Source organism: Myripristis murdjan, chromosome 1, assembly GCF_902150065.1.
Source record: "Myripristis murdjan chromosome 1, fMyrMur1.1, whole genome shotgun sequence".
Lineage (NCBI taxonomy): Eukaryota > Metazoa > Chordata > Actinopteri > Holocentriformes > Holocentridae > Myripristis > Myripristis murdjan.
This window is the reverse complement of record NC_043980.1, coordinates 5,534,361-5,544,911: the sequence shown is the minus strand read 5'-3', so window position 1 is coordinate 5,544,911 and position 10,551 is coordinate 5,534,361. Positions and strand designations below refer to the sequence as shown.

Below are 10,551 nucleotides of genomic sequence, written 5' to 3'. Positions count from 1 at the left end.
TTGCAAATATCATCATTGAAAAAAAGCAACTTAAATAATAATAATCATAACAAACATCACAAATATACAATACAAAATAAAAATAACACAAAATCATTAAATTAACTTAAATTAAATCATAATTTTAAATCATACATTTTTTCTTGTTTCTTTTTCTCTTTCTTTCTTTTTTTCCACTTTGTTTTTTTTTTTTTTTTTTTACAAAAGGACAATGTGTATCAAAATCAACATTTTTTTTTTTTTTAATTAAGACAAAATGTTTCATGTCCAAAAAAAAAAAAAAAAAAAAAAAAAACAATACTATGTCATAAATGGTTTGGAGGGCTTCGGGGGGAAAACGCACTTCAGTTAACACAGTGATCAAGTATACATACAGTCTTCACAGCCCACGTGAACAGCCTCGTGAAGAACAGGCCAGTATGGCCAAACATCCACCGTTTGATGCAGTTCCTGCGCTCAGCAACGGCGTGTGGGTTAGAGAAAAGGCCCGGGTGCAAATGTAGCAAAAAAAAAAAAAATTACATAAAACCTTAATGTTTCCGTTTACACTGGCCGAAATCGAACGTTAGCGTCGCAGATCATCGCCACGAGACAGAGTCCGGTTTTTCGATCTTGTAACAAAAAAAAGACTTTCTTCACTTCACAAACTCAACAAAAAGCCAAGTGACGGTTACACTGAAAGTAAAACATTTTCTTTTCTTTTCTTTTCTTTTTTTTGTTTTTGTTTTGCCCCGCCAGTTCTTATCCCACAGGCCGCCGCTGCCTGCGCTTAGTTTCCAGTAGAGAACCAGCTCACTCTGAATATCAGTTAAACGTCTCAGTATCAGCAGCAGTCTCAAGGCGGGACACCTCCCCCTAGGGTTAGAGCAGCATTTTGAAGGAGTATAAAAATTCTCCCATAGAGCAAATGAGCAACGGGCAGCCCATTGGTGGCTCGTTACACCTGAAGACACAGAAAAGAGACAGAAAGCACGTCAGAGTTTGTTTGCCAGAAGCCAAAGACGGAAGCCGTGTTTACAGCAAAAGGAACAAAGCGGAGCAAAGTGTCTGAAAACTCACCTCAGTTGCAATTATACATTCGTCCTTTTCCTCTGACATCACAAACACAGATTTGTACTTGGTGTCCGCACATGCAGACATTTCTGGGGCTTTCTTTTCTGATGCATCGCTTTGGGGAAGAAAGAGGGGAAAAAAAGATGTTAGCCACATGGTGCATAAAGGTCAAAATGCTAAATTTTGACTGTTTTTGTTTGAGATCTAGAAACATTTACCTTTTTAAACGTTTGCTGCGTTTCTCCTCAAACTCAAACGAGTCCAGGGATTGGCACTTGTCCTCGCAGGCTGCCTCCAGCATGGCCTCCTTCGCCGCCTGCTCGTAGTTCACCTCGTGTACGAGGTTGTAGTCTGCGGGCGGGTGGCGGCTCTTGTAGCTGCTCCTCCCCGGCGAAGACCCTTCATCGGGGTCGCTGCAGAAGTCCATCTTCTTGTTGATGTTCTTGACACCCGGCGTCGGCACCACGCTGACCGCCAGGTCCCTGTCGCTGCGGTGGCAGTTGTTGGTGAGGTTGTTTATGGGCTCTCCCTCACCAACAGCGTCCGCTTGACCGCCACGCTGCACCTTGGAGCGGAAACATCCGACCAGCACGGCGCACCCCGCCAGCAGCAGCAGCACCAGCGCGACCCCAGAGCCGACCGCCATCCAGGGCACTTCCGTCCCGCGGATCGCAGCGTGCTCCGGGAGTAAGAACTGGCAGTTACGCCCGCCGTAGCCGGGAACGCACGCGCAGACGTAACGGTTGTTCCTCTCGTGGCAGGTGGCGCCGTTGTGGCAGGGGTTGTGTTCACAGCGGCTGATGGGCGAGCTACAGTTGCGGCCGGTGTATCCCGGAGGGCAGGTGCAGGTGTAGCCATCTGGTCCCTCCTGGCACGTGCCTCCGTTCTGGCAGGGGTACGCCAAGCACTCGTCCCCGGTGTGGTCGCAGTTCATGCCCGTGAAACCGTCCGGGCACTGGCACAAGTACGAGTTGACGAGGTCGACACATCGTGCGCCTGCAACCAGAGAAGACACCCGGGGTAAGCATCAGGCAGGTCAAGTGCAGTGGCATTCACTGAAATGTTTCATCATGTACAAGACAAGAGACAGATCTACAGCGCTGCGATTATTGTGCCAGGTTTTCTTACCGTTGGAGCACGGGCTCGAGGTGCAGTGGTCAATCTTCTTCTCGCAGTTGAAGCCGGCGTACCCCGTGGGGCACTGGCAGAAGTAGCCTCCGTCAGGGTTATCAGCACAGCGGCCGCCGTTGTAGCAGGGCCCGTCGGCGCACGTCATGGCACTCAGCTCGCAGTTGTTGCCATAGAAACCACGAGGACAGGTGCAGGTGTATGTGTTCTCCATGTCCTGTGGGGGAAAAAAAAACAGTACAGACTTAACATCAGGATGCTTTGAGTTATGGCGTTTGAACACTGGCAATGAGATTCCAGTGTAGCTGCTATATTTACTGAGAGGACTGCTGAACAACAGTCCAATTATTTCTCTTAGGCTTTTCTGTTTTTTAGATTTGATTGGATACAAAATATTTCATGGCGCACAGAAACGGGACATGAGGCGACATGCAACAAATGTCCAAACTCAAGACGGAGGCACCGGGACGTTCTTGTCGTCAGTTTTAGGAAGGGGAAACAAAATACTCACAGTGCAGCTTCCACCGTTGCGGCAGGGGTTTCCAGCGCATTCGTTGACCTCGATCTCGCAGCTGGCCCCCGTGAAGCCCGGCCTGCAGGAACAGGTGTAGCTCCCCTGACCCGTGTTGCTACAAGTGGCTCCATTCATGCAGGGCTTGTGGTGAGTGCAGTAGTTGAGATCTGGAAAGACGCGGCGGCACATGTGGATGGATTAGCGATTCGCCTCAGCGCGGCACAACACATGGCAGAACAACAGCAGCGGCGAGAGAATGTCTTTTTGTCTGTCTGCACACTCGACTCTTTCTCTTCGTCCACTGTTTTTCTTTCTGTTTTTTTTTTTTTTAGCCTCCTGTCCTCGCTGTTCATCCTGACACATGTGGCAAATCCCTCATCTGTGGGCTTTTTTGTACCATGATGTCGATACTTTGGCGCGCTCGCATCTGTCCTTCTCCCGCTGTCTCTCTTCTGTCCATCTCAATTTTCACCCCATCTTCCATCTTTACTTTTTTTACTTACCCTGCCATATTTTTAAAGACTATTTTTTTAACTTTATCAAACAGTTTACAGCTGAGAAACACATAAAAGATGGGAGACAAACAAAGATGATACGACAACGATTGAAGCCCCAAAATTCTGCGGGTTCGAACCTTGACAAAAATACCCATTTTTATCTTATCACCCCATTATCTTTTATTTTTACTTTATCAAATAACTTACAGTTGAGAGATATAGGACGATTTGGAACGACAAACAAGGATAAGGTGGCAAAGACCCCCCCGCTGGATTCAAACCCCACCTCGCTGAAGGTAAAACACCTCGCCAGCTCTACCAAGACACCCCATCCCCTCTCTGTCTGTCTTCTCTCTCTCCTTTCCTTCTCTTTCTGTGTCCCAAGACCCCTCGTCCCCCCAGCCCTCCTCACCTTGGTTGCAGAAGAGCCCCCCCCAGCCCTCCTGACAGTTGCACTGCCAGGGCTGCTGGCAGGTCCCGTGGAGGCAGCCCGGGTAACGAATGCACTCATCACAGTAGCGGCCTTTGAATCCCACTCTGCACCTGTTGTTGTCCAATTAGGGAACACCGGTCAGTCCACTCACATTACCTCATATGTCCCACTAATTAATTAATGCCTCTCTTGTTGGGAGGGAAGGGAGCGGGACTTACTTGCACTCTCCGGGTTTCTCGCAGAAGCCGTGCTCTTCGTCGCAGCCTGGCAGGCAGATCGCTGCACGGGGAGACAGAAAACAACATTTTAGATTAAAAAAGAAAAAAAAAAAAAAAAACATGGGAAGCATAAAACAACAGACTTGTGGTCTTTGTTCAGCTCTGGCTTTGGGAATGGGAAAAGAAAAAAGGAAAAAAAAAACTTAGCACTTAAATCCCCCCCAAAAATCATTAAAAAAAAAAAAAAAGAAAAAGAGAAAAGGTTGGGGAGGGGCTCCTAAACCCATTAGCTGTTACCTAAAACTCAATCTCCTTATCACCGTGGAAGAATTTTCTGCTTAACATAGTGCAGAGACAAAGGAGGGTGTGTGTGAGAGTGTGTGTGACAGAGAGAGCATACACACACACACATGCACACACACCACCCCACCACCACCACCACCTCCCCACCCCCTCTCTCTCTTTTTTTCTTCTTCGCTGTGGGTCAAAACTCTTTTTATTCATTCTGTGCGCGCACACACACACACACACACACACACACACACAACTCCCCTTAATGTCTCGGATTGGGGCAGATAAGAGTGGACAGCTGGCGAGTGTGTTGCCAGTGCGCGACAGCTGCTCCATTGTCTCCTCTCTGCCGGCAGCTGCCCACTTCAAACAATACCTCCCCCGCCTCAGCCAATCAGCGCGCAGCCCTCTCCGAGAGTAACGAATCGGAAGGTAGCATGTAAATTTATGGCACGCGTGAGATTATTCCTAAAAACTTTCCTTAGAATAAATCAAGTGGTCGTGTGTGTTTGTGTGTGTGTGTGTGTGTGTGTGTGGGAGGAGGAGGAGGAGGGAGGGGGTGTGCGTGTGGTGTTTACGCGCAAGTTTCTTTCCAACGGCACTCACTGGATCTGCTCAGCTCCAACACAGAAATGAACTTTTTTTGAACACTAGGCTACAAAATGTTTTACAACTTCAATTAACTCCTTCGAGGAAAACAAATCACTGATATTCTTATAATATTCCTGTAGTGATTTTAAAGTGCCACTAGTTTTATTGTACTTTATGCCCTATATTCCTTTATGGACTTTATGGATGCTAGAATTGATCAGACATAAATTCTAAAATGCCCCCCAGTCACACACACACACACACACACACACACACACACACACACTTGTTTTACACGTAGTAAACAAAATGAGAGTCCTTCACTCACGTTCAGTGCAGTACTGGCCCTTCCAGCCGGCGTCGCACACGATCTCGCCCCGCTCCCCGCACGTGAAGTGGCCGAAGGCGTCGTCCCTCGGCCGGCAGAACACCGAGCATCCGTCCCCGTAGTAGTGCTCGTCGCAGACAAAACGGTACGAGTACTTCAGCTCCGTCCTGCCGCCGGTGTGCAGGTCCTGGGACCATTCCTCTCCCACCGTCAGATGCCTCTGCGTGGTCATGGTACTGATTACGCGCTCTGGGTTCTCTAAAGAAGTGTGTGTTAGGGGGAGGACAGGTTAAGGTTTGAACTGTTGGAAATGGTGAATTTGTAGTAAAATAGTCTGGCGTTCAAATGGAAGTGTGTTTCTTTCCTACCTGTGGAGAGGTCGTCTTTGGAGTCGGTGTGTAATGCCTCAATGATCAGCGAGAAGGTCCCCTGGGAACACAAATGGCTTCATGAGACAGGTGGCCAGCGGAGATGTGGCGATAACATTAAGCAAAGGCCCGAGGCGATTGTCCCATACACTCACTGCTGAATGCTGTTTCAAACTGCCTAACCTGATCCGCGAAACAAAACACCGACAAGCTGTTTGTAGCTGCTCTGAGCCCTGCATTGTGGTCAGAAAACGTGGCCACTGCGCGTTTTTACGCACGGATTACGCACGGATTTGTCAAAACGGCGCGGTTTTGCTGTTGCTTGTCTGACTGAATGAACCAAAGCCACATTTTACTTACCGGCCACGTGAAGCCGAAGTTAATCCTGATGGGGTTGGTGAATGAACTTTCCGGGATGACATCGGGAACCTGGAAGGAGTTGGACCCGAGTACGGGCGTCACAGCGCCGCCGTAGGTGCACGGCGGCTCCGGGGAAGCGTTAGGCTGGTAGTGCTTCAAACAGATCCTGAAAAAGGTTTTACATTCGCACTGCTGCTGGAAAGACGAAGTCAGGCCTCCCTTGCAGCAGTTTTTGTTCCCCTGTACTCCTTTCTTGTTTAGGAACTCTTGCAACTTCAGCTCAAAAACTCCCGAACAAAAGCCCTGTTGAGGAAAACAGTTTATTAGCATACACTATAAGCGCAGTGCAGTGTGCGCGTGTGCGTGCGTGCGTGCGTGCGTATGTATCCGTGTGTGTGTGTGTGTGTGTGTGTGTGTGTGTGTGTGTGTGTGGTGATAGTTCATTGTTTGGAAGAGATGGAGATTCAGCGTGCATCTTTACCTGGCACAACAACATGGACATGACGGCAAGAGTCAGCAGGATGACGCGCCCCATATTAAATAAATAATAATAAATAATAAATAAATAATAAAGAAAAAAGGGGTCTGGGGGCTCAGCTTGTCCTCAGGATGCCTCCTTTCAATCCCGTCCACAGCGCTGAGGAAGATGCATTGAGCACGTTTTTCTCGCCTCACGGGGTTTTCTCATCAACTGCTGCTGTCAGCCACGCCGTTTTCATTCATGTCCCGGCAAACAAAAGGATAAATCCCAAAACCTTCACCCCAAAAAAAAGATTTAAAAAAAAAAAAAAAAAAAAGAAAGGAAGAAACAAGACGAAATACTTGAACTTGCGGTTAGAAGTGTAAAAAAAAAGTCCTCCAGTTCCGTTATAATGCGGTAATCCAGTGCTGAGCGTGTGGAAAAATTACTGGTCTCGGTTCCTTGTGTTTTGTTTTGTTTTTGAAGAAGGTGACAAATTTAGGAAGTCGCTTTTTGTGTACGTCTTGGTCTAACCCAAGGACAGATTTGTCACTGGTCCAACATGCTTCCTTCTTCCTTCCAATGTCTTTCCTCACTGTGAACTGTGCGTCTGTCTCCAGCCAAGGCCGCCTGCAGCCTGTTTTATACGGCCTGGCACATGCTATGGTAATAACATGCAAATGACCCCCCCACCACACACACACACACACACACACACCCCTCCACCCCCCAATCTGGCTCGGGTCTCCACAATGGGATCCCACCACAGCACACCCCAAAACCCCGCATATCCCCAGCGCACAGGACTGTATGTGTCCGAATATGGAACTGTGTGAAACTATTCCAGCCAAATCAGAAAAGAAGATTTTTTTTTCTTTTTCTTTTTCTTTTTTTTTTTTTTTAACACGAGCCATCGGACAATGTCCAACTCCTACAGGTGGACAATAAACTAAAGTCCACATCCAGGGCAGTCGTATAAAGCTGATTTAAGTTGGAGGAACATGTGGAAGAAGGGAAAATAAACGCTCTTCTGAAAATAGGGTTGATTTTTGTTGCTGTTGGAGGTTGGCACCATGGTTTTTAGGCATATAAAAAATCGTGTAAATGGTATAGGTTGCAGTAGTTAGTGTCAAACTGATGCAAATGATAGCAAGGAATGATCATTTAAGAGGTGGAAAAAGCAAATTTGATGATTCTCTGACAGTATAATAGATTTTTGTTGAGTATTTCACCAGAAAATGATGGGAGTTGTGTGAAACTATTCCAGCCAAACGAGCTGTTGGACAGTGACTGGCTCCTTGTTTTAAGTTTTTTTTTTTTTTTTTTTTTTTTTTTGAAGGTGTATCGATTCCAAACACGCACAGTCTCCTAGTATTATGTCTTGCATTGCCTATGGATCCCATATTTCCCTGTGACTAGACTGGATGCTGATGACATGTGAAGCATTTGAGCCCTCCAGTTGTTGGCCCCGCTGGACAAACTTTTTGTTTCTGTGTCTTAAGATGTTGGGAGAAGAGCCAAGACAGTGCAAAGCTGATTCAAAAGTTGCCAGAAGCGAGAAAAAAAAAAAACGATATGCCGCTGTTTCTTGGTCAAACCCTGACTCAGTTAATTGTGTGGCTTCTTGCAATGGCTCGACCCCCCCTCGCCCCCGCCCCCCTCCTCTCAATACACACCCTCTCATTTTTTGGTATTTCTGCTTGTGGGAAGAATTTAATGCTTTGAATCAAGTGAAAAGACTTGACTAAAGAAAACATTCCTTGGCAGAGTTGTGCGGTGAGGTAAACGATAGGGGGGAAACTGCATTTGTATGGACTCCTGCTTTTTTCCCATTTTGCTCCCCTCTCTTCTCATTCTCCGGGCAAAGAAAACGCGTGTGGGTGTGTGCGTGCGTGCACGTCGGGGAGGCGCGCGCGCACCCGAGCTGCTCGCGTGGCCAACATGAGGGGGCACTTTTTTGTTATTGTGTGGTGAAGGAATAAGTTTGCTCTCTCTCTCTCTCTCTCTCTCTCTCTCTCTCTCTCTCTCAGCTGTATGGTAATTCGGCCAGCACCTGCTCTCCCCTCAATAACAGTGTGCGCGCTTCCCTGAGCGGAGTGCGCGCACCCGTGCAGCACAATGCACTCCCCCCCTCAAACACACACACACACACACACACATACACACGGACACACTTTGCAGACCCCCTCCTCTCGCCATAAGAGAAAAAACATAACAAATATCCCCTATATATATTTACTTCCCCCCTTATCCTCTGAATAATTAACAACTTTTTCGCAGGAGGTAAAACATTCCAACTTTGGACACTTTTCAAGCCCTGCTCTTGTGTATGTGTGTGTGTGTGTGTGTGTGTGTGTGTGTGTGTCTGTGTGTGTTTCTTAATTAGGTCGTTCATTATAAGTGTGGTTTTCGCTGGGATAATGGGCCTGGCCGGGCCTCCGTAGTTACCGTGCGCATACATTGCGTCACTGTGTTGAGATATGCGCGTCAGGCTGCGCAGCTCCGGTTCCTCTGGCTTGTTGTCGTTACACCTGTTGTCCATCCGGTACACAAACCGACTGTGCTGCTGTTAGTCTGTCAGTACCGTTTATTTTTGTCGCAGTAACCAACAGAGGGGCGTTTACTTTCCCTCCTCCCACCCTCCTAAAAAAAAAATGACATTCTCTCTCTCCCTCTCTCTCATTGAAATCACCTTCCCCTCTTACTTCAGATGCTGAGTCTGTAGTTACTGATTACCTCTGATGGGTCAATAGAGCCAGCAATCAAACCCCCACTCATTAATAAATGTTCATCCATCTCCTTTCTTCCCCCTCTCACACTGGGCCTTTCTTCCTGACCAGTGGTTAAAAAAAGAAGAAGGAGAAGCTGCACCAGGACCTCCAGCCTGCAGGCATCATCACGTCCAACAGGAACAAAAACACTCAGAGAAACACAGGCAGGAGAGAGTTCCTGCAACAACACCTGCTGCTGAGGAGTAAAGAGTGCAGTGCAGCTTCTGCAGAGGTTCTGCTCAGTCTCACAGCAGTTGAGTGAAAGAGTCTCAAAATTTAATCTACAGATTCATATCCATGGACACAAACTGTCATGTCCAATGTGTGTCCAGATGCACAAAAAAGGACAAATCTTAACCAAGTTGTTACGAGTATTCAGCCACTTCCCATGAATAAAATGAAAATTTGTCTCCATGAACCAAGTTTCCAGGCGCATGAACACAAATGTTCCCGTCTCAGAAGTGGCTGAATGCCGGTAGCTTTAGCCAACGAAACCACTTGGTTCAGATGAGCAAAAAGGTCACGGTTAGGAAAAAGGATAACATCACATTTGCAAGCTGCGGTTGGCCAATGGGAACACCGATCTCACTCAGAACTCAGGTCAGCTGGGTGGATTTTCTCACTCTTTATCATATCTGTATCTTTATTCTGCATCACAGTTTGTAGTTCAGGCAAGAGATATATTTTGAAATGCAGTAGTCTGTAAGTCATGCTGTCACAAAAAATGACAATTCATGTCCATGAGCATGACTCTACAGATTACATTTCATAACTATTTCATGAAATGTCATGAAAATGAGTTTCCTGGCACCGTAAATCATCTGGAAAACCTTTAAAATGGGTGTTTTAGCCCCGAAAATGATTCTTTGAACCACTGAGGTTCAGGTTTGCCTTCATTGCAGCCCTCCAGAGTTTGGATTGAAGTTATTGGTGTTATCTTCAACTAAAACAAAGACTAAAAAACACTTTAGTGACCTGCAATCAAAATAAAAAATAATAATAATAATAAAATAAAAATGTACACAAACACACACACACACATACAGTGGTGGAAAACAGTTTTCGGACACCCCATGCATTTGTGAAATATTGCATTAAGAATCACTCTTAGGTCTTCAAGTGCAATTTCTTTTAGTACAGTCACAGCCAAAACACTAAACAAATCCTAAAAAAGCCATGAAAAACTTAAAATTGATTGGTTCCATAAAAATACATAAGAACTTTGGAGTATTGGGTCATTTTAGTACCAGTGATGAAGGTCGTTCTTTTTATTAAAAGACACATTTTTTGTTGCCAAGCTTCGTGTCTATATAAAGCCAGCACATCTGAAAGTTCTTCAGACACAAAAATGGCTAAAAAAAAAGGAACCTAACGCAGGAAACACGCCTGAAGATAAAGATTCTCAGCCAGGAAGGGGACAGCTGCCGCCAGATAGCCAGGAAGTGCAGATGCAGTCCTTCAGCAGTTGGATCCACTCTGCAGAAATACAGACGAACCAACAGCTTGGAAGACAAACCAACATCTGGGCGTCCAAGGGTT

General features: G+C 46.4%; 1 protein-coding gene across 1 annotated transcript; it reads right to left on the bottom strand.

Moving 5' to 3' along the window:
• Positions 1-302: 302 nt before the first annotated feature.
• Positions 303-6,334, bottom strand: dla (deltaA). The gene is made up of 11 exons (XM_030064628.1): positions 6,263-6,334; positions 5,782-6,084; positions 5,422-5,482; positions 5,054-5,311; positions 3,844-3,904; positions 3,605-3,735; positions 2,693-2,862; positions 2,182-2,398; positions 1,272-2,049; positions 1,060-1,168; positions 303-943 (listed from the first exon to the last, which is right to left on the bottom strand). The coding sequence occupies exons 1-11, from the start codon at positions 6,314-6,316 to the stop codon at positions 938-940; spliced, it is 2,148 nt and encodes a 715-aa protein (XP_029920488.1). The 5' UTR covers positions 6,317-6,334; the 3' UTR covers positions 303-937.
• Positions 6,335-10,551: the final 4,217 nt, after the last annotated feature.